The following is a 25,347-nucleotide window of genomic DNA, read 5'->3' as shown; positions in this document are numbered from 1 at the left end:
TCGGAAGCAGGCCTGCGGCATAGCTCGGTTGGTAGAGCGGCCGTGCCAGCAACTTGAGGGTTCCAAGTTCGATTCCCGCTTCCGCCATCCTAGTCACTGCCGTTGTGTCCTTGGCCAAGACACTTTACCCACCTGCTCCCAGTGCCACCCACACTGGTTCAAATGTAATGTAGATATCGGGTTTCACTATGTAAAGCGCTTTGAGTCACTAGAGAAAAGTGCTATATAAATATAATTCACCTCACCTGTAAGCTTAGCTTTTTCACTAGGAGCAGTGGGGCTACTAAATGAAAACAATTAGTTCAACAGAAAAATTGTAGGAGCACAGGAAAAACTTGCAATATGAAGTGTTCTTTATAGCATAATTGTATTATTAACACTGAAACAACGTACACGGTAATACACACGTGCACTCATAAATACATACAGTCCTGGTCAAAAGTTTACATACACTTGTAAAGAACATAAAGTCATGGCTGTTTTGAGTTTCCAATTATTTGGCAACTCTTTATTTTTATATTTTATTTTTTTGGAGCACATACTTGTTTGTGCCAACAAACATTCCTGAAGTTTGGTTATTTTATGAATTTATCACGGGTCTATTTAACAGTGTTTTTAAATAGCACTGCGAGTCGTTAGATAAATAGATGCGGGTCTCAACGATAGACACACAAGGTGTGGTGAGATTATCCTCCGCATTTGAACCATCCCATGTTTACCCCCTGCGAGGTTAGGGGAGTAGTGAGCAGCAGCGGTGGCCACGCTCTGATATCATTTTAGTGTTTTAACCCCCAATTCCTACCCTTGATGCTGAGTGTCAAGCAGGGAGGCAATGGGTCCCATTTTTATTGTCTTTAGTATGACTCAGCCGGGGTTTGAACTCACCGCCTTCCAGTCTCAAGGCAGACACTCTAACCACAAGTAGGTCTCAAGGCCACTGAGTATGACCGGCGCGACTTTTTTATGATTTTTATTGCCTCTATGTTACGTTCATCGGGGGAAGAAGACGACACAATGACAGGAATAAGCTCAACAGGTTTATAGAACTTAATGATGTCCAAAAGTCTAGTGGGGAAAGGCAAGAAGGAAGTCCGTGGGCAAGCGAGAGGTCTGGGGCCAGAGAGAGGCGTCGAGGTCCGTGTTCAAGCGGGGTTGGAGATAGAGGGAAGCAGTCCAAAATCCGGAGGAAAGTTCAATGAAGCGAGGCGCACAGCTCGATCAATGGAGACAGAGGGAATACTGCGGGGAACACAGAGGATATGTAAGACATGGGCAGAGGGAAAGCACAGAGAGCAGGTACAGGGAGGGAAGAGTGAACTACGTTCTGGCACTGGATCTTCGGGTCAGCTAGTCTTTACGGCGTCAGCCCTCATCAGAACCATTTGCGCTGATTGTGGATTGCCTGCAGCTGTGCAGGCCGGTGGCCTCGATGCGGGAAGAGCGAGCAGGGGTGGAAAGAGACGACACCACGAAGAAGCTCAGGTTACCGGGTTTACTGTAACCTTTGATGAGTGTGTGGGAGGTGTATGCTACTCTATGTATTTGTAGCGGGACTATCTGTGATTTCAACCATGTGAATAATACCAGACGATGTTGTAGGTGCGTGATGGATGAATCCTTTGTCAGTCCAGAGGGCCTAGGGAAAGAGGGTATCCGTGGGCAGGCGAGCGGTTGGGGGCTGGAGAGAAGCAACGAGTTCGGTGTCCAAGCAAGGGTCGAAGATCGGGGAAAGCAGTCGAGATACTTAACTCGAGCACACGGAACATGAAGGATACTGTGGGAAGCACAAAAGACATTTGACGCTGGAAAAATAAAGGACAGGAAGACCAAGTACACGAGGGAAGCCAGAGACGGAATACTTACTGCGAAAAGTTAACAACAATCTGGCGTAGGCTCCAAGGGCCCACTCTCCTTTAAGCATGCAGTCCTATTTAAACCCAAGTGCGCTGATTGCTGATAGTCTGCCCCATCGTCTTTACTTGGGCGTGAAGGGACTGGCGTGAGCAGGGACGTGTCCTGGCATGCTGCCAACATGAGTGCTGGAGAAACTTGCTGCAGGAGAATTGCGGGTTTGAGGCCGCGCCGGGACAAAACACGTCGCAGTGACACAATGTCAGTCCGTTCATAATGTTGACATAATTCGGCGAAGCGTCTGCTAATTTAGTTCCCTGGTGATACATTACAGCAATTTGGCACACTTCTCGTCTTTATCTGCGTTTATTTGCCCCCCCCCGGCAAACCCCCACCTCCCTCCCTTCCTCCAAAATATGGCTATGCTGCGCACGCTCTATAATCAGGCTGCGTTACCTCGGAGATCGATGGCCATCCGGGGGAAGAGGTGGAACAATTCATGACCGAGAGGAAGATCGATAAGATGAACTCTTTAGCCTGGGGACCTGCAAAGGGCACACCGAATTATTGCATGCAGACATGGATAGGAGACGAAGTGGACGAAGGAGAAATAAAAGGGAAGGAGAACTCTCAGACTTATTGGTGTGTCTGGTGGGTGACGCACGCACACTAATGAGCTCTGTTAAAAATCTCTCTTCCTCAAACCTCGTGACCCCGCTGCGCTTTTTCTCTTTCATTTTTAAATACGTCCATCAAATCTCCCGGCGTCTTATAATTGTGTAATTATTGGACTTGCTGTCATTTTTCCCCACCTCATTTAGCTTGTTTACTCAAGTGTTAAAGAGGCCGCGGGGCCAATTAGTCAATAAATCAATGAAATTAATGAAAAGGAACTCGAAAACCTGCCGGCGTCGATACATTCCCGTGTCGGCGAGTGTGTTTCTTTTCTCCGTCTCTCGCTTTCAAACGGCGTGCAAGGCGGTTCACTCTGTGCATCGCATTTGCACATTTATCTAATAGCAGAGTTTAGTGAACAGAGTGAACCCTCTTGTCGGTCATCCGCAATCTTAGGAGGTCTTTTTCGACCGTAATTTCAGGGACTTTAAGTTCCTGGAACCTCTAGTTCTTGGATCGAAAGCAGGGGTGTCAAATTCGTTTTCATTGAGGGCCACATTACAGTTTTGGCCGATTGTAGCGTCAAAAAAGTCAAAAGACATGTATAAGGATGAGCCGCATGATATTGTCACACGATTACCTGTGCATTTGATTAGTAAATGTGTATTTTAGCTACACTGTAAGAAAGAAACATTCTGTGGATTTTTCAGTCAAAAAAAGGCAGAATTTTACCATAAAATTTAAAGTGAAATGGTCAAACTCTATTTTACTGTTGTCAGGCTTGCCACTGACAGTTTTTTTGTGTTTTAGTTTCTCCTCTGTGTGTTTAGTATTTCCTGTCCTTAGTTCCTGTCAGGAGTCTTATTTTGGTTCAGCTTCCTGTTTGTCTCCCTGAGTGCTTTGTTTCCGCTCAGCTGTGGCTGATTGGCACCTGGCCACACCTGTTGTCAGTCAGCCAGCTCCTATTTTACCTGCTTTGTTCCTCCAGTCAGTGCTGGATTATTGTCTTGTCGATGTCACTTCTTGTCGCTCTGGTCCTGTCAATGCAGCGTTACGGTAAGCTATATTTATTTAGATGTGTTTAGCTTACTGTCTTTTGTTCCCTGCTTCCAAGTTTGTTTGTCCAAAGCCAAGTTTGTTATCGCCCACGTGCGCGCTTTTTGTTTGTACCTTTTCTTTGGTTTTGTTCTAGTATTTTATATTAAATGATGTTTTCTCACTCCATGCCTGCCTCCATCTCTGCGTCTTGGGGTTTGTCAACAACAAACTTTGACAACTGTAACATTCTGGTGATTGAGCAGCCAGTTTTTTAATTTTTTGCATAAAAAAATACGGTTTCAGTTTTCACAGTGTATTACTGTAAATGTAAAAATGGTACCACCCCATTTTTCTTACTGTAAGATTCTGAAAACCGAGCTGTTTAAAAAAAAAAAAAAAATACATTGTCATGTTTACAGCGTACAATTTAATGGATAACTAGCTTTGAAATCATAAGGCTAAGTAGACATTTACGTATGCTTTTACCCCAAAAATGTTTAGAATGTATTATAATGTAATATCGGTTGCATTATTAGATGGATAACGTTTAAAAGATATATAATTGCATGCAGTACATGTCTTTTTTTTTCTGTCAAAATAAAAAAACAAAGAAAGAAACACAGCGGTGTATTTGAGTCGAAATTGCAACTTTTTCTCGTTACATTTCACCTGTTTGCTCTTTTATTCCACTTTCTTATGTTTTTTTTTTGTAACAATTTTTTTTAAATAGCGCTGCGAGTCGTTAAAAAAATAGATGCGGCTGCAAATGGCCCTCAGGTCGTGACGATATTATTTTTTTCTCGTTACATTTCAACTCTTTTCTCGTTACATTTCACCTCTTTTCTCATTACATTTCACCTGTTTGCTCTGGATCAGGCCCACAAACAGGTTTTATCCAACCCGCGGGATGAGTGTGCTAAGTATAAAAAATTAACCTGAAATGTTTGAATAAAAGAAACAGCTGTTCTAAATTCGTCCACTGGATGTGGGGCGGTTTAGCTCGGTTGGTAGAGTGGCCGTGTCAGCAACTTTAGGGTTGCAGGTTCGATTCCCGCTTCCGCCATCCTAGTCATTGCCGTTGTGTCCTTGGGCAAGACACTTTACCCACCTGTTCCCAGTGCCACCCACACTGGTTTGAATGTAACTTAGATATTGGGTTTCACTATGTAAAGCGCTTTGAGTCACTAGAGAAAAAAGCGCTATATAAATATCATTCACTTCACATGCCACAATAGCAATTATTTGTATCTTTGTAGATACATCAGTCAAGGAAAATCATCAAACTAAAGTTAAAATTAAAGTACCAATGATTGTCACACACACACTAGGTGTGGTGAGATTATCCTCTGCATTCGACTCATCACCCTCACTCCCTGGGAGGTGAGAGGAGCAGTGAGCAGCAGCGGTTGCCGCGCCTGGGCATCATTTTGGTGATTCAACCCCCAATTCCAACCCTTGATGCCAAGCAGGGAGGTAATGGGTCCCATTTTTATGGCCTTTGGTATGACTCGGCCGGGGTTTTAACTCACGACCTACCGATCTCCGGGCGGACACTCTAGCCACTAGACCACTGAGCAGGTATAACTACATAAATAACAACCTGTAATTTGATTTTGATATACATTTTTCATCTTGATGAATTGAAAATTAACCCCAATGAGTTGACTGATAAGCATTATCAAATAATTTGAGGCTGCAATTGCTGCCAAAGGTGCATTGTGACACCCGATTCTCACCAAGGCACGGGATACGGTTTGCAGAAAGCCGAAAAGGGGCATTTATTTAGTAGGTATAGTCTGTAGGTAGGTCTTTATTGTCATTGCACAAGTACAACGAAACTTTGTTTTCAGCACAAACCCGTTCAAGATTAGAGAAACAAACAGTGTACGGGGTTACAGAACAGGAACGCTGATGGGTCGCCACAAGGCGCCCCGTAAAAGATGGGAAAAAGGTAAACGCCAGGGTAGGATGAGTAAAGAAATACAATCTAGACTGGGGTCCCTAAGGGGTCCAGTCTGGAGTGGTAAAAAATCCTTTATAGCAAAGCACATAAACATATTACAACATACATCTGGAGACTTGCAACAAAAAGGAGGGAATGGGGGGGGCTACAGGCTGCAGCTCTTTAGGCGCCGCCCAGCTGTCCATCACCCCTAAGGGATTCGCATCAAGGGTGTTGGATGGGGAGTGGGGTATGTGTGCGGCATATATTTTTTGTGGATGCATGTGTGTGTGTGTAAGTCTCTGTTCCGTGGCCTTGGTGTCGTGCAGTCTCTAGTCCAAAGTCAACAACAACAGATGTGTGTCCATGAGAGACAAGAAGGGAGTTTGTCGTGTCTTTGCTGCACTGTCCTTCGGGAGAGTCTCAAAGCCAGGAAGGGCAGGGTGTGGAAGCATCAAACTTAAAGTCTAAATTAACAAACATAAATCTTGCCCATCCTGGGTTCTCAATCTTTCCTAAATACACACATCCTTACATGTCCTAGATATTTGCCTATAAAACATAAAATCAGTAAACATTTCACGGGCTTCACGGTGGCAGAGGGGTTAGTGCGTCTGCCTCACAATACGAAGGTCCTGCAGTCCTGGGTTCAAATCCAGGCTCGGGATCTTTCTGTGTGGAGTTTGCATGTTCTCCCCGTGAATGCGTGGGTTCCCTCCGGGTACTCCGGCTTCCTCCCACTTCCAAAGATATGCACCTGGGGATAGGTTGATTGGCAACACTAAATTGGCCCTAGTGTGTGAATGTGAGTGTGAATGTTGTCTGTCTATCTGTGTTGGCCCTGCGATGAGGTGGCGACTTGTCCAGGGTGTACCCCGCCTTCCGCCCGATTGTAGCTGAGATAGGCGCCAGCGCCCCCCACGACCCCGCGACCCCGAAAGGGAATAAGCGGTAGAAAATGGATGGATGGATTTCACCAGTAATGTCATTAATGGGTAAATAGTTGATGTCTCAGCTTACCGCCTGATGCACCTGCCTTGACACAGAGGAGAGACAGACCTAAAGTCGTGGTCAAACGTTGTGAAGGACATAATGTCATGGCTGTCTTGAGTTTCCAATCATTTTTACAGTTCTTATTTTTTGTGATAGAGTGATTGGAGCACATACTTGTTGGTCACAAAAAACATTCATGAAGTTTGGTTCTTTTATAACATTTATTATGGGTCTACTGAAAATGTGACCAAATCTGCTGGGTCAAAAGTATACATACAGCAATGTTAATATTTGGTTACATTTCCCTTGTAAAGTTTCACTGCAATAAGGCGCTTTTGGTAGCCATCCACAAGCTTCTGGCAAGCGTCTGGTTGAATTTTTGACCGCTCCTCTTGACAAAATTGGTGCATATGTTGGTTGTCTGACGTGGACTTGCTTCTTCAGCATTGTCCACATGTACTCAATGGAGTTTAAGTCTGGACTTTGGGAAAGCCATTCTAAAACCTTAGTTCTAGCCTGATTTAGACATTCCTTTACCACTTTTGATTTTTTGGTTTCATCTGACCACAGAACTTTCCTCCAGAAGGTCTTCTCTTTGTCCATGTGATGTCAGATAAAACAAAAATTGAGCTGTTTGACCACAATACCCAGCAATATGTTTGGAGGAGAAAAAGTGAGGCCTTTAATCCCAGGAACACCATACCTACCGTCAAGCATGGTGGTGGTAGTATTATGCTCAGGGCTTGTTTTGCTGGAAATTTACCTGGTGCTTTACAGAGAGTAAATGGGACAATGAAAAAGGAGGATTAGCTCCAAATTTTTCAGCCCGGAGGTTGGGTCTTGGGCACTGTTGGGTGTTCCAACAGGACAATGACCCCGAACACACGTCAAAAGTGGTAAAGGCATGGCTAAATCAGGCTAGACTTAAGGTTTTAGAACGGCCTTCCCAAAGTCCTGACTTAAACAATGCTGGAGAAACAAGTCCATGTCAGAAAACCAACACATTTAGCTGAACTGCACCGATTTTGTCAAGAGGCGTGGTCAAAACTTCTACCAGAAGCTTGTGGATGGCTACCAAAAGCACCTTATTGGAGTGAAACTTGCCAAGGGACATGTAACCAAATATTAACATTGCTGTATGTATACTTTTGACCCAGCAGATTTGGTCACATTTTCAGTAGACCCATAATAAATTCATAAAAGAACCAAACTTCATGAATGTTTTTTGTGACCAACAAGTATGTGCTCCAATCACTCTATCACAAAAAAATAAGAGTTGCAGAAATGATTGGAAAATCAAAACAGCCATGACATTATGTTCTTTACAAGTTTATGTAAACTTTCAACCGTGACTGTAAATGAGGTGGAGTTAAAAAAAAGTTTTGTAGCGGGCCAAAACCCGGCGGAACAGCTGGTGGCACTTCAGGCTGACTGAGTAGGTACAGCGGTCCCTACTCAATGCCCTGGCTCCTCCCCTGTGAGGTGGTGCTTGAGTGGGACTCCACAGCATCAACAAAGTATTGTGCAATTTTTTAACATTTTTAAAATGTTTTACTTTTATTGAAGCCAGATGAGGTGGTTTGGGTATCTGGTCAGGATGCCACCCGAACGCCTCCCTAGGGAGGTGATTAGGGCACGTCCAACCGGTAGTCTTAGGGCTGGGCGAAAATTAGGACTCAGGTGCAGAACCGTGACGATTGACTCAGACTTTATTTAATTAATTTTCTTTGTTATCTCTATGACAGAGTGATCAAAACAAAGTGTCTACAGAATCTATCCATCCATCCATCATCTTCCGCTTATCCGCGGTCGGGTCGCGGGGGCAACAGCCTAAGCAGGGAAACCCAGACTTCCCTCTCCCCAGCCACTTCGTCTAGCTCTTCCCGGGGGATCCCGAGGCGTTCCCAGGCCAGCCGGGAGACATAGTCTTCCCAACGTGTCCTGGGTCTTCCCCGTGGCCTCCTACCGGTTGGACGTGCCCTAAACACCTCCCTAGGGAGGCGTTCGGGTGGCATCCTGACCAGATGCCCGAACCACCTCATCTGGCTCCTCTCGATGTGAAGGAGCAGCGGCTTTACTTTGAGTTCCTCCCGGATGGCAGAGCTTCTCACCCTATCTCTAAGGGAGAGCCCCGCCACACGGCGGAGGAAACTCATTTCGGCCGCTTGTACCCGTGATCTTATCCTTTCGGTCATGACCCAAAGCTCATGACCATAGGTGAGGATGGGAACGTAGATCGACCGGTAAATTGAGAGCTTTGCCTTCCGGCTCAGCTCCTTCTTCACCACAACGGATCGGTACAACGTCCGCATTACTGAAGACGCCGCACCGATCCGCCTGTCGATCTCACGATCCACTCTTCCCTCACTCGTGAACAAGACTCCTAGGTACTTGAACTCCTCCACTTGGGGCAGGGTCTCCTCCCCAACCCGGAGATGGCACTCCACCCTTTTCCGGGCGAGAACCATGGACTCGGACTTGGAGGTGCTGATTCTCATTCCGGTCGCTTCACACTCGGCTGCGAACCGATCCAGCGAGAGCTGAAGATCCCGGTCAGATGAAGCCATCAGGACCACATCATCTGCAAAAAGCAGAGACCTAATCCTGCGGTTACCAAACCGGAACCCCTCAACGCCTTGACTGCGCCTAGAAATTCTGTCCATAAAAGTTATGAACAGAATGGGTGACAAAGGACAGCCTTGGCGGAGTCCAACCCTCACTGGAAATGTGTTCGACTTACTGCCGGCAATGCGGACCAAGCTCTGGCACTGATCGTACAGGGAACGGACCGCCACAATAAGACAGTCCGATACCCCATACTCTCTGAGCACTCCCCACAGGACTTCCCGAGGGACACGGTCGAATGCCTTCTCCAAGTCCACAAAGCACATGTAGACTGGTTGGGCAAACTCCCATGCACCCTCAAGAACCCTGCCGAGAGTATAGAGCTGGTCCACAGTTCCACGACCAGGACGAAAACCACACTGTTCCTCCTGAATCCGAGGTTCGACTATCCGACGTAGCCTCCTCTCCAGTACACCTGAATAAACCTTACCGGGAAGGCTGAGGAGTGTGATCCCACGATAGTTGGAACACACCCTCCGGTCCCCCTTCTTAAAGAGAGGAACCACCACCCCGGTCTGCCAATCCAGAGGTACCGCCCCCGATGTCCACGCGATGCTGCAAAGTCTTGTCAACCAAGACAGCCCCACAGCATCCAGAGCCTTAAGGAACTCCGGGCGGATCTCGTCCACCCCTGGGGCCTTGCCACCGAGGAGCTTTTTAACTACCTCAGCGACCTCAGCCCCAGAAATAGGAGAGTCCACCACAGATTCCCCAGGCACTGCTTCCTCATAGGAAGACGTGTTGGTGGGATTGAGGAGGTCTTCGAAGTATTCCTTCCACCTATCCACAACATCCGCAGTCGAGGTCAGCAGAACACCATCCGCACCATACACGGTGTTGATAGTGCACTGCTTCCCCTTCCTGAGGCGGCGGACGGTGGTCCAGAATCGCTTCGAAGCCGTCCGGAAGTCGTTTTCCATGGCTTCCCCGAACTCTTCCCATGTCCGAGTTTTTGCCTCTGCGACCGCTGAAGCTGCACACCGCCTGGCCTGTCGGTACCTGTCCACTGCCTCCGGAGTCCTATGAGCCAAAAGGACCCGATAGGACTCCTTCTTCAGCTTGACGGCATCCCTCACCGCTGGTGTCCACCAAGGGGTTTTAGGATTGCCGCCCCGACAGGCACCAACTACCTTGCGGCCACAGCTCCGATCTGCCGCCTCGACAATAGAGGTGCGGAACATGGTCCACTCGGACTCAATGTCCAGCACCTCCCTCGTGACATGTTCAAAGTTCTTCCGGAGGTGGGAATTGAAACTTTGTCTGACAGGAGACTCTGCCAGACGTTCCCAGCAGACCCTCACAATGCGTTTGGGCCTCCCAGGTCTGTCCGGCATCCTCCCCCACCATCGCAGCCAACTCACCACCAGGTGGTGATCGGTGGAAAGCTCCGCCCCTCTCTTCACCCGAGTGTCCAAAACATAAGGCCGCAAATCCGATGACACAACTACAAAGTCGATCATGGAACTGCTGCCTAGGGTGTCCTGGTGCCAAGTGCACATATGGACACCCTTATGTTTGAACATGGTGTTTGTTATGGACAAACTGTGACGAGCACAAAAGTCCAATAACAAAACACCACTCGGGTTCAGATCCGGGCGGCCATTCTTCCCAATCACGCCTCTCCAGGTTTCACTGTCGTTGCCAACGTGAGCGTTGAAGTCTCCCAGTAGGACAAGGGAATCACCCGGGGGAGCACTTTCCAGTACTCCCTCGAGCGTTCCCAAAAAGGGTGGGTACTCTGAACTGCTGTTTGGTGCATAAGCACAAACAACAGTCAGGACCCGTCCCCCCACCCGAAGGCGGAGGGAGGCTACCCTTTCGTCCACCGGGTTGAACTCCAACGTACAGGCTTTGAGCCGGGGGGAAACAAGAATTGCCACCCCAGCCCGTCGCCTCTCACTGCCGGCAACGCCAGAGTGGAAGAGGGTCCAATCCCTCTCGAGAGAAGTGGTTCCAGAGCCCTTGCTGTGCGTCGAAGTGAGTCCGACTATATCCAGCCGGAATTTCTCGACTTCGCGCACTAGCTCAGGCTCTTTCCCCCCCAGTGACGTGACGTTCCACGTCCCAAGAGCTAGCTTCTGTAGCCGAGGATCGGACCGCCAAGTGCCCTGCCTTCGGCTGTCGCCCAGCTCACAATGCACCCGACCTCTATGGCCCCTGCTATGGGTGGTGAGCCCATTGGAGGGGTGACCCACGTTGCCTCTTCGGGCTGTGCCCGGCCGGGCCCTATGGGAACAGGCCCGGCCACCAGGCGCTCGCCATCGTGCCCCACCTCCGGGCCTGGCTCCAGAGGGGGGCCCCGGTGACCCGCGTCCGGGCGAGGGAAATCTGGGTCCATGATGTTTCTTCTTCATAAAGGTCTTCGAGCTGCTCTTTGTCTGATCCCTCACCTAGAACCTGTTTGCCTTGGGAGACCCTACCAGGGGGCTTTATGCCCCCGGACAACATAGCTCCTAGGATCATTGGGACACGCAAACTCCTCTACCACGATAAGGTTGCAGCTCAGAGAGGAGGGCTACAAAATCTATCTGTGATATATTTGAGGAACAAAGGAAATGTAGCAAAGTGCATAAGCCAACAAACAGAAAATCACTCCATAAGGAGGAAAAAGGCAAAAATTCTATGAGTCTAATAGCAAAAACCAATAATCTACGATTATCTACAAAAAGGAAAATCAATCATGCAAAGGAGTCGGGGGAACCCAGCAAACTAAAAGCGCTCCAGAAGGAGGAAAAAGGAAGACAAGGCACTATGAAATAGATACAAAAGACTAGCACGAAAAACGTTAGCAACAGAAAATCACTCTCTCAGAGGCAACAAAGAAATCGATAAATAAAGCAAGACAATACTTATCAAACTTGGTACAAGGCTGGAGGTACGTAGCGAGATTATATACTCTGGCAACAAGACAGGGGAAGACGAGAACTATATACACATGAGGGAGGGAGACACAGGTTGGCACAATCAGGCAATCGGGAGAGACATCAGACCAGTGACACAGGAGGAATGGCAAGTGGCCTGAAACGAGAGGAGGATTAGAATTTTCAAAATAAAACAGGAAGTTTGCCATACAACTTCAAAACAATCAATCAATCAATCAATCAATCAATCAATCAATGTTTATTTATATAGCCGTAAATCACAAAGGACTGTACAAACCACTACAACTACGACATCCTCGGAAGAACCCACATAAGGGCAAGGAAAATTCACACCCAGTGGGACGCCAGTGACAATGATGACTATGAGAAACCTTGGAGAGGACCTCAAATGTGGGCAACCCCCTCCCTCTCACCACGGTGTGACAGGTAGGAGGCCACGGGGAAGACCCAGGACATGTTGGGAACGCCTCGGGATCCCCTGGAAAGAGCTGGACGAAGTGGCTGGGGAGAGGGAAGTCTGGGCTTCCCTTCTTAGGCTGCTGCCCCCGCGACCCGATCTTGGATAAGCGGAAGAAGATGGATGGATGAATTTGCAAAAAAAAAAAAAAAAAAATTAACATTGTCATTATGGGGTATTGTGTGTAGAATTTTGAGGAAAACGTATTCATTCAATTTAGAAATAAGGCTGTAGCATAACAAAATGTGGACAAAGTGAAGCGCTGTAAGACAACCCAATGATTTTCTGTAAACAAAAAGAAGAAATGTTTAAAATTATGTCAATTAGTTGTAACCAAATAACAAAATGCATGCAGCTGTTATTTGGGATGCATTGTGGGTTTTTTTTTTTTTTTTTTTTTTACAGCCATGCATTTCTCGCTCATGAAGGGGCGAGCGGTGCGTGAATCCGTGCACAAGCAGTGCGAGGGAGAGGTATGGCGAGGGAAATGGGAAAGCATTTGGGAAGAGGGAGAGAGAGGTGAAGAGAGGGGGGAGGGTGAGACGTAGAAGCATCACAGCAGCAGAGCATGAGGACCACTGCTGATCCATCAGCTCTTCTCTTCTGCCTCTCCATCCTCCTCCTCGGGGGGGCACTGCTCCTGCCATGTCGATCGGGAGGCACTTACAAGCGTTACTATTTTGAGAAGACCCGCTGTGTGCGCAGCAGCAAATGATCAAAAGAGGAAAGGTGGAGATAGAGAGAGGCAGAGCGAAGGAGCTTTGGTGCTTTTTTTTTTTCCCCCTCCCTTCTTCTGTACATTGAGGGCTTTGCGTAAGAGGCGGATGGCGATGGGAGACTCAAACTCGCAGCTGATGCCGAGCTGTGCCACAGCCTCCATGTCCACAGGTTGCGTGTGAAGCAGTTTTTGGCAGAGCGGGACCAGACAGACGTATTAAAAAATAAAAAAAATTTAAAAAAAGCGATAGGCGAGACGGAGGAGGAGACGCAGAATAAGAACGATGGCGACTTTCGGGAAACTCACCGACTACTTTAATCGGCGTAAATCTCGGGAGGAGCTGAGGGTCACCAGGAGCTCACGGCGGAGTGGGAGCTACTGCTGCACCGTGGCAGAGGCCAGGTAACCTGCGTGTCAGCAGTCCGTCTCTATGCATGTTTGCATTTAACATGCATTAACACACCCGTGTGTTGTGTTGCTGTTAAGATGTCAGTGCTAGATTAGACACGCGTAAATTACCTGCATGAAATCTAACAGTTAAACACAAACAGTGCCTAAATGTCTCAAATGTAAATATATTTCTAGTATTTACATAGGGATTCAAAGTATGTTTTAACCTTTTGAGTAGTATTGCCATACCAGCATCACATATTGATATTTAGGAATTGTTAAAAAAAAAAAATTATATTTCAGCTGCAAACATGGTTGTTTTCATACAATAATAAGCCAGACAATGTATTTCTTCCTTCTGAAAGAACAAACAATAATCCGACACAAAGACTGTGTTTTTATGAAAATATAATAAATTGTGTATATTTTTCTCCCTTTTCATTATATAAATAACTACATAAGCATTGTAATTTTAGCACTGAGATTGCATCCCAGTATGTTTTTTTTGTCTGCTTTAAATTGTAAATCATGCATTTTTTTTTATAGTAGTATAAATAGAAAGTGCTTTTATGGTGCTATCCACAGTGGGAGGGGTGGGGGGAGTGCCATAGCTATGAATTTGCTCAATATTTTCCTGATGGAAGATGCTTTGACAAGACAAGATGTTGTGTGCCTGCATGTTTACAAGTGCTACATTGTTTGCCAGTACTTCTTTCTTAATGTGTGAAACCCAATTTAAATTGTCTTAATAACTGTTACAAACTTTTTACAGGATTGGGATCAGGGATATTTAAATTATTTTCGGGGCCATATTTCTTGAAATCTAAGGACTGTGGGGTTGGACTGGTATTAATTTGTATATATATATATATATATATATATATACATATATATATATATATATATATATATATATATATATGCTGTATATATATATATATATATATATGTATATATATATATACATATATACATGTGTATATATATATATATATGTATATATATACATGTATATATGTATATATATGTATGTATATATATATACATGTATATATGTGTATATATATATATATATATATACATATATATATATGTACATGTATATATATGTATATATACATGCATGTATATGTATATATATACTGTATATATACACTGTATATATCTCTATATATGTGTGTGTATATATATACTGTACATATCTCTATATATACTGTATATATATATGTATATATACATGTATATATATATATATGTATATAGATATACATGTATATATGTATATATACATGTATATGTATATATATACTGTATATATACACTGTATATATCTCTATATATGTGTGTATATATATACTGTACATATCTCTATATATACTGTATATATATGTATATATACATGTATATATATGTATATATATACATGTATGTATATGTATATATACTGTATATATATACACCGTATATATCTCTATATATGTATATATATGTGTCTGTGTATATATAACTGTGTATATATATGTATATATACATGTATATATGTATATATATATACATGTATATATATCTATATATACATGTATATATGTATATATATATATACATGTATATATATATGTATATATATACACTGTATATATCTCTGTATATACTGTATATATCTCTGTGTGTATATATATATATATATATATATATATATATACTGTACATATCTCTATATATACTGTATATATCTCTATTTATATGTATATATAACTGTGTGTATATATATACATATAAATATGTATGTATATATATATACATGTATATATATATACAATCACACTGTATATATGTATATATATGTATGTATGTATATATATATATATATATATATATATATATATATATACATGTATATGTATATATACATGTATATGTGTGTATATATATATCTTATATATATATATATATAATTTATACATATATAATTTGTATATGTATATACTAGGGGTGTAACGGTACACAACAATTTCGGTTCGGTACGTACCTCGGTTCAGAGGTCACGGTTCGGTTAATTTTCGGTACAGTAAGAAAAAAACTAAATATACATTTTTTGATTACTTATTTAACAAATTTTCCAAATCTTCCACCAAAAATAATTTCCTTAGGGGAATATTTGATGTGAAGTAATCGGAAACTTGGATAGGTCAATAATTCATAATAACATTGATTTTGATTCAATATTATGTTTTAAACAATGACAGTTTGAAAAAAAAAACAGCGTTATTTTATTAGTAAACGTTGCAAGTTTTTCTAAATTACATTTAGCCTTTAAGATTTTTTATTTCACTTTTGTTTATGTTTTTGTTTATTTTAATAGTTTTTTTAGAATGTGCCGTGGGCCTTTAAAACATTAGCTGTGTGCCGCAAATGGCCTCCAGGGCACACTTTTGACACCCCTGCTATAGATAATAAAAAATTAAATCTGATACATCTATGGGTAAAAAGCAGAGCCTGGCGACACATGCGCGTTTATCATAATTCTCTCGCTCTCTTTGTCTCTGCCCCGCCCTCACGAATGTTAACGCTGTGTGCACCACTTTTTTTTTTTTTTAACCCCTTCTTAACCCTGAACGTACATTGAAAATACACACAACCATAACTTAAAATGCCGGACATTTGAGGCATTTAAGAAACTCCACCCGCAAAGAGGACATATCCCGTGAAAAGAGGAGGTGTGGTCAGTCTATCATAGCCCAGTCGTTGCTAGCATGCCGTGTGTTGTTGTTTTTTTGATTGATTGAAACTTTTATTAGTAGATTGCACAGTACAGTACATATTCCGTACAATTGACCACTAAATGGTAACACCCAAATAAGTTTTTCAACTTGTTTAAGTCGGGGTCCACGTAAATTAATTCATGGTGCGGTGCGCTACTTATATGTCCGTGTCGTTCGGTTCACCTGCGAACCGAACCGAAACCCCCGTACCGAAACGGTTCAATACAAATACACGTACCGTTACACCCCTAGTATATACGAATTATATACATGCGTGTGCGTGTATATAATTTATAATTTGTATATATTAAAGAACCAGCGTCCACTACAGTGGACATTTGGTATTTGTCTATTTATTTTTGTCAGAGTTACAGGAGCGCACTGCTGATTTTATGAATCTGCTACAAAAATGTACGTTTTCCACACATTTTTTGAGCTAAACTGGCGGCCACCAGTCGAGTAGCCCAAATGACGAAAAATTTGAAAACCTAACACGGAACATTGAGAAACATTTCTAGTATAACTGAAGTTGAACAAATGACTACTGACTGCATCTACTACAACAATACCTTACTTACATACACCAAATCACATCACAAAAAACATGTACAGACGCTTGTGGAAATCACACATGAATACCTTAAGAGAAAGCGATTGCAGCTATTTGGAATACAACACTTCTCAGACGGCAAGAGAACTTTCCAATGTCCGGATCAGCTGTGATTCTACTTACTGAAAAACTTTGTCGAAGGGGAGACAACGAGAATGCGGGCTTAAAAGGGTGCCTTGAGGAATGCCTCAGTTATGTAAACCACAAGTTTGGACCCCGGTGTACTGTGTTGGTTAAAATGTCGACGCAAGGATTTGCCGATGTGTTGACAGAACATCTGCACGATTAATCAAAATCTAATCGACATTGAGGTTTTAATTAGTGCCATAAATAACCGCAGGAGGCTGTTTTTTTCCCCTCCGCCGTCAACTGCATTTGATTGACAGAAATGTTTTCGGGGCATAATTGTTGAGCCTCGCATTTCTTCGTCCCTTGCTTCAAACAGGAAGAAAGACGTCCGACTTGGTGCATCGCAATCAGCGTGTGTTCAACAGCGGAATTAACCTAACAAGGTGACCCCTCTTTGCAGTCATTCACAATCTTTGTCTTGGCGGCGCTGCAGTCGACACACTCACAGTGCAGGGAGCCTCACAACTGGCCAGTGAGAAGTGCCGCAAAGCAACACAAATTAGGAGGAAAAAACATAAAACTACAAAGACAATAAGGTCCCGTTGTGGGAATATTTGAGCTTCGAATGGGATGGGCAATATAAGCCCATCACATGGACGGACGAGCGAAAATTGTAATAAACAAAATGACAACGTCCGACTTCATTTTCCAACTCAGGGAAATAAAATGCACTTTATGATGTTCAATAACTATTTAAGTAAAATGTTTGCTAACGAAAGTGAGTCCATTTTATTTTTTGGTTTATTTATTTAGGATAACAAAGTTATTTTATTGAGAAATACAATGTTCTATCCTTTTAAATGGTTACTTGCGTTGTATTATGATTACATTATTAATACTGTGTAGTTTATTTCTTCAGTTTAAGAGCATGATTTAGACAAAAGCCAAATAAATATATATTTTTTTAATAAATTATTGCACCTTGTTCAAATGCAGGGGTAAGGAACATGTGGCCCTCTTGATGACTGCATCTGGCTCTCAGATACATCTTAACCGACATTGCTTTACACGATAAGTAATGAATAGTTTCGCTGGTAATCACAGTGTTAAAAATAACGTTCAAAATATAAAACATTCTCATGCATTTAATCCATCCATCCGATTTTTCTACCGCACCTGTTCAAGAAGTCGCAAAAGTATTGTATTTATTATTGGTTAGCTTCAGAATAACAATGTTATTAAAAAAGAATACACAACTTATTATAATCTATAAAGGTTGGTCTTAATTAAAAATGCACACATTTAGTTGTATTCAGTGTTAAAAAATATTACATGGCTCTCACGGAAATGGCTTTCCTGGCTCTCTCAGCCTAAAAAGGTTCCCGGCCCCTGCTCTAATGTATTCACACCGTGGTGAGGGATGTCTTGTCTTGGTTTCTTCTGTCTTCTGAATTGCATGTTTTAGTTTGAAAAGTAACTCGTCTTGTTTCAGGGTCACTTGCCCTTCCTTTTTGTCATCAGTCTGACGTCATCCCTGATCCCTGATTGTTTCCATCTGTTCCCCATTACCCTCATGTGTCTTATAAGCCCACTCCTCCATTTGTTCTGTGCCAGTGTGTCTCGTGCCTCTCTAGCATCCTGTCCATGCCTTGCCTCGTCTCGTGTTTGAATACCTTGATCCTGAATTATTTTGTTGATATTTTGAGTTTTCTTTTCCTCCTCCTCAGCAGAGTCATTTTGTGTTATTTAATTTTACAGCCGAAGTGGTGAGTTTTTAGTTTTACAGCCGAAGTGGTGAGTTTTCCGTTTTTCTTACCGTTCTTCCTTTTCCTCAAGTTTTGAGTGACATTTTTTGTTTACCTTTTTTTTTTTTTTTTAGATGAAAGACAGTGTAGCAGTTTAATAGCCATTGTTTCTCCCTCCTGTTGGACCGCTTTTTGTTTATAATAAATTTCATAGAATATACGGCGTCAAGTATAGTTGGTTATTGTTTTTGTGTTTTCCTCCTTTGGAGTGATTTTCAGTTGTTCCCTTTTGTGGAACTTTTTTCGCCGACTAGTTTAGTTATAGCCTTATATTGAATTACCCTGACTCTGGAGGTGAAAGGAAGCTTTCAAAATAAAAGCCTGCCGATTTAATCTCGACTCTGCATCTGAGTACTATCTTTTGACCAAGCCCAACAAATGTGTTGCATCTTGAGACAACAATATGTGGATTGACAGTCTAAAAGTAACATGTTTTATTCATTTGTATGCATAAAATTGCCAATCAAATTGCAATCTGAATTTTGGAACGCAAAATCCCAATTAGGTTTTTCCTCAAAATCGTGCAGCCCTAGTCTGCAGTGTTCCAAGTTCCTCTCTACTACATCAGTACTCTAGTGTTTTAAAGAACTTGCTCCCAAGTTTTGAATTGAACTCAGAGGCGGGTATTGAGTCATTCCTGGTACGGATTTGGCCAGCGACCCCAGTTGAATAGCCTGATTTAGAGTATTGAATGAACAAACTACTACAATTATGGGTGTGTCTGCTATTCGAGGTTTTTCACTATTTGCTGGGGGCGGGGGTTCTTGGACCAGCAACGATGTACTATATTACATTTGCAAAAATAGACAACATATCTGTCCAATATATCATCTGATCGACAACTACCGCATCATGACTTTGTCATTATTGACGCCAAATGTCTTCTCTTCAAAGGGAGTCAGAGCCATTCTTCTTGTCAGTGGAGAGATGCAGCCTGCGACACAGAGAGACACACTGTGGAAAAAATGTTGATAGCAAGATGGCAAAAAACAGATAAGTTTTAAGATAATGGTGATCAGTGAACTTTTTAAATAGAATTTATGATTGCAATCCACCAACTTATTATGTCGTTGCATTTTCTTTAAAATTGGTCTTAAAGCAGTGGGGTCGGGTCACAGTCCCCTAACTCAGTTGTCCTCAACCTTTTTTCAGTGATGTACCCCCTGTGAACTTTTTTTTTAAATTCAAGTACCCCTTAATCATAGCAAAGCATTTTTGGTTGAAAAAAAGTGATAAAGAAGTAAAATATAGCACTATGTCATCAGTTTCTGATTTATTAAATTGTATAACAGTGCAAAATATTGCTCATTTGTAGTGGTGTTTCTTGAACTATTTGGAAAAATTATATAAAAATAACTAAAAACTTGTTGAAAAACAAACAAGTGATTCAATTATAAAGAAAGATTTCTCCACATAAAGGAATCATCAACTTAAAGTGCCCTCTTTGGGGATTCTAATAGAGATCCTCTGGATTCACAAACTGAATTCTAAACATTTCTTCACAAAAAATTCATTTTCAACATCAATATTTATGGAACATGTCCACAAAAAATCTAGGTGTCCACACTGAATATTGCACTGTTGTATTTTTTTTTCACAGTTTATGAACTTACATTCATATTTTATTGAAGTATTATTTAATCAATCAATCAATCAATCAATGTTTATTTATATAGCCCTAAATTACAAATGTCTCAAAGGACTGTACAAACCACTAGGACTACGACATCCTCGGAAGAACCCACATAAGGGCAAGGAAAACTCACACTCAGTGGGACGCCAGTGACAATGAGGAATATGAGAAACCTTGGAGAGGACCTCAAATGTGGGCAACCCCCCCCCCACCCCCCCACCCCCCCCAGGGGACTGAAAGCAATGGATGTCGAGCGGATCTAACATGATACTGTGAAAGTTCAATCCATAGTGGCTCCAACACAGCCGCGAGAGTTCAGTTCAAGCGGATCCAAGACAGCAGCGAGAGTCCCGTCCACAGGAAACCATCCCAAGCGGAGGCGGATCAGCAGCATAGAGATGTCCCCAACTGATACACAGGCGAGCGGTCCATCCGGGGTCCCGACGAGCGGTCCATCATGGGTCTCGACTCTGGACAGCCAGTACTTCATCCATGGTCATCGGACCGGACCCCCTCCACAAGGGAGGGGGGGACAGAGGTTAAAAAGAAAAGAAGCGGCAGATCAACTGGTCTAAAAAGGAGGTCTATTTAAAGGCTAGAGTGTACAAATGAGTTTTAAGGTGAGACTTAAATACTTCTACTGAGGTGGCATCTCGAACTGTTACCGGGAGGGCATTCCAGAGTACTGGAGCCCGAACGGAAAACGCTCTATAGCCCGCAGACTTTTTTTGGGCTTTAGGAATCACTAAATAAGCCGGAGTCTTTTGAACGCAGATTTCTTGCCGGGACATATGGTACAATACAATCGGCAAGATAGGATGGAGCTAGACCGTGTAGTATTTTATACGTAAGTAGTAAAACCTTAAAGTCACATCTTAAGTGCACAGGAAGCCAGTGCAGGTGAGCCAGTACAGGCTTAATATGATCAAACTTTCTTGTTCTTGTCAAATATTTGTATAAAGGATTATTGAATTGTTGCTATTTTTAGAATATTTAAAAAAATCTCACGTACCCCTTGGCATACCTTCCAGTACCCCCAGGGGTAAGCGTACCCCCATTTGAGATTCACTGCCCTAACTTATATTATGAAGAACCATGTGTGTTTGTTTATCCTCAATATTTTGATTGCTGCACAATCACAGTCTCCAATTGTGTTATCCAAATGTTTGTGTACAAAGAGCTGGCCGATTGTGTTTTTTTAAACATTTAAGCTTATCTTATTAAAATACAAATTGAGGTTTTGTTGAGGTTAATAGCGGTTGAGTTGCTGCAGCTAAAAATTAGTTTGATATTAATAAGTTATCATTAAATGATAAGACATCTAAATTAATGGGACAAGTGCTAAAAAATGGATTGAAAGATGGCTAGTAGTGCAAGGACAAATTTTAAAGCAAAATTAAATCAAGTGGAAATTGATAGAGTATATTAAACTAAGTTATTGGGAATAATAATTGATCATAAATTATGTTGGAAACTGCAGATTGAATATATAAAGGGAAAAATATCCAAATCCATTGTTATTCTTTATAAAGTAAGACACATGCGGAATAAGAAATGTCTGCATATGTTATATTATTCTTTTATTTTTTTCAGTATCTATCATATTGTGTTGACGTTTGGGGAAATGTTTATAAAACAAACATAGACCCAATAGTTAAATTTCAAAAACGGGTTATTACAGTGGTTCTCAAATGGGGGTACGCGTACCCCTGGGGGTACTTGAAGGTCTGCCAAGGGGTAAGTGAGATTTTTTTTAAATATTCTAAAAATAGCTAAACAGTTCAAAAATCCTTTATAAATATATTTATTGAATAATACTTCAACAAAATATGAATGTATGTTCATAAACTGTGAAAAGAAATGCAACAATGCAATATTCAGTGTTGACAGCTACATGTTTCATAAATGTTGTTAAAGATTTATTTTTTTGTAAAGAAATGTTTGGAATTAAGTTGATGAATACAGATTACAATCCCTAAAGAGGGCACTTTAAGTTGATGATTACTTCTATGTGTAGACATCTTTGTTTATAATTGAATCACTTGTTTGTTTTTGAAACAAGTTTTTAGTTTTTTTATATCTTCTTTTTCCAAATAGTTCAAGATAGGCCACTACAAATTAGCAATATTTTGCACTGTTATACAATTGAATAAATCAGAAACTGATGACATAGTGCTGTATTTTACTTCTTTATCTCTTTTTTTCAACCAAAAATGCTTTGTTCTGATTAGGGGGTACTTGAATTAAAAAAATGTTCACAGGGGGTACATCACTGAAAAAAGGTTGAGAACCTCTGGGTTATTAGAATAATACACAAAGCGGGCTACTATGAACCTACCAATCCATTATTCATAGGTTCTAATGTGTTAAAATGTTCAGATAATGTGTTTTTAAAAAACAATGGAAATTATGTTTCGAGTGAAGAACGACAGCATTTTTAGGTTATTTAAATTAAGAGGAGAAAACTATACTTTACTTTCTGAGACTCCTAAAAAAGAACAACCTGTCTCAAAAACTGCTTGTGTCCTTCTATCGCTGCACAAAAGAGAGTGTGCTGACATACTGCATGTGTGTATGGTATGCCAGCTGCACGGTGGCAGAGAGAAATGCACTTCAGAGGGTCATAAAAACTGCCATGAAGATCACTGGCTGCTCTGTCCCCTCCCTAGATGAACTGTACAGTGCCATGTGCCTCAAAAAGGCCCAAAAAATCATAAAGGACCCATCTCACCCTGGACATAACTTTTTGAACTGATACCCTCAGGCAGGAGATACAGGACAATAAAATGCCGGACAAACCGATTTAAGAACACTTTTTACCCGAGAGCAATAGTGTGGCTGAACACAAGATGACAATAATGACTGTGCATGTGAGCTGTAAACTTGGTATTTTTATGTATTTTATGTATTTTTATCTATTTATCTATGTTTTTATGTGTAATGAATTTGCACCAAATTATGTGTTATGAATTTGCACCAAATTAGTTTTTGCATACTTGCATAATAAAGATACACCATATTTCCTTGGATAGCCGCTGGGGCGCTAATTAATTTAAAACCTCTTCTCACTCCTGCGCTTATTCAAGGCATACGGTAAAAGTAAGCAGGCGCTAATAATTTTAAAACCTCTTCTCACCCCTGCGCTTACCAATGGCATGCAGTAAAAAATTGAGTGTGATATTAAAATAATAAATAAAAAATAAATAATTATTCTGCTGCCGCGGCCCGGCGGTTGGTGACCACTGCTCTACAACATGTCATCGCGCCCACCTTTAAAGGGGAACATTATCACCAGACCTATGTAAGCGTCAATATACACCTTGATGATGCAGAAAAAAGACCATATATTTTTTTAACCGATTTCCGAACTCTAAATGGGTGAATTTTGGTGAATTAAACGCCTTTCTGTTTATTGCTCTGGAGGCGATGACGTCAGAATGTGACGTCGCCGAGGTAATACAGCCACCATTTTCATTTTCAACACATTGTAAACATTGGGTCTCAGCTCTGTTATTTTCCGTTTTTTCGACTATTTTTTGGAACCTTGGAGACATCATGCCTCGCCGGTGTGTTGTCGGAGGGTGTAACAACACTAACAGGGAGGGATTCAAGTTGCACCACTGGCCCGAAGATGCGAAAGTGTCTGCCGCCAGACCCCCATTGAATGTACCAAAGTGTCTCCACATTTTACCGGCGATGACAGACATGGCACAGAGATGTATGGATAACCTGCAGATGCATTTGCAACAATAAAATCAAATAAATCACAAAGGTGAGTTTTGTTGATGTTGACTTATGTGCTAATCAGACATATTTGGTTGCGGTGTGACTGCCAGCTAATTGATGCTAACAAGCTACACTAATCGACGCTATCATGCTATTTACCAGCGGTGCTAAAGCAGACATGGCACAGAGATGTATGGATAACCTGCAGATGCATTTGCAACTATAAAATCAAAAAAAACACAAAGGTGAGTTTTGTTGATGTTGACTGCCAGCTAATTGATGCTAACATGCTATGCTAACCGATGCTAACATGCTATTTACCGGCGGTGCTAAAGCAGACATGGCACAGAGATGTATGGATAACCTGCAGATGCATTTCCAACTATATTACGTTTCCTTCCACCCACCTTTAATGCGAAAAAACACTTATCAATCGATAGATTTAAGTTGCTCCAGTGTCACAAGATGCCAAAGTCCTGATCGTTTGGTCCGCACATTTTACCTGCGATGCTAACGCAGCTATTCGGCCATGCTATGGCTATGAATAGCGTCAATAGCTATTCGCTCAATAGCTTCAGTTTCTTCTTCAATACTTTCATACTCCAACCATCTGTTTCAATACATGCGTAATCTGTTGAATCGCTTAAGCCGCTGAAATCCGAGTCTGAATCCGAGCTAATGTCGCTATATCTTGCTGTGCTATTCGCAATTGTTTGTTTACATTGGCAGCCCTGTATGATGTCACAGGGAAATGGATATTCTCATCGCAAATAGCGAAAATCAAGCACTTTAAAGCTTTTTTTAGGGATATTCAGAGACCAGTAAAATTTTGAAAAAACTCAAAAAAATACAACAAGCCACTGGGAACTGACTTTTATTGTTTTTAACCCTTTTGAAATTGTGATAATGTTCCGCTTTAAACCATGCTATCCGCGTGCCAGTCGGACGCATGCATATCGCTGCTTCTTATACGAGATTGCAATGCATACTTGGTCACAGCCATATCTTTTACACTGATGGTTGTGATATAAACAACTTTAACACTCTTACTAATATGCGCCACACACTGTGAACCCACACCAAACACATTTCTGGAGAACATTGGCTCTGTAACACATTATAAACGCAACATAAGAATTACCCAGAATTCCAATTCATCCATGCTATATTATACACGCGCCCCCAACTCCACCCACCTCAACCAGCACACTGAGAGGGGGGTGGGGGGGGG

General features: G+C 42.0%; 1 protein-coding gene across 2 annotated transcripts in view; it reads left to right on the top strand.

Moving 5' to 3' along the window:
• Positions 1-25,347, top strand: part of LOC133558157 (ankyrin repeat and fibronectin type-III domain-containing protein 1-like) — a 447,422-nt gene that overhangs the window by 36,400 nt on the left and 385,675 nt on the right. Inside the window, exon 1 of one of the 2 annotated variants that reach the window (XM_061909322.1) lies at positions 13,105-13,523. The exons of the other annotated variant lie outside the window; for it this stretch is intronic. Within the exon in view, the coding sequence (XP_061765306.1) occupies positions 13,405-13,523 (119 nt within the window). The 5' untranslated portion in view covers positions 13,105-13,404. Of the gene's footprint in view, positions 1-13,104; positions 13,524-25,347 lie in introns of those variants that run through there. 2 annotated transcript variants of the gene reach the window in all.

This window comes from Nerophis ophidion, linkage group LG08 (genome assembly GCF_033978795.1).
Source record: "Nerophis ophidion isolate RoL-2023_Sa linkage group LG08, RoL_Noph_v1.0, whole genome shotgun sequence".
Taxonomy (NCBI): Eukaryota; Metazoa; Chordata; class Actinopteri; order Syngnathiformes; family Syngnathidae; genus Nerophis; species Nerophis ophidion.
This window is presented reverse-complemented; position numbering and strand designations above follow the sequence as displayed.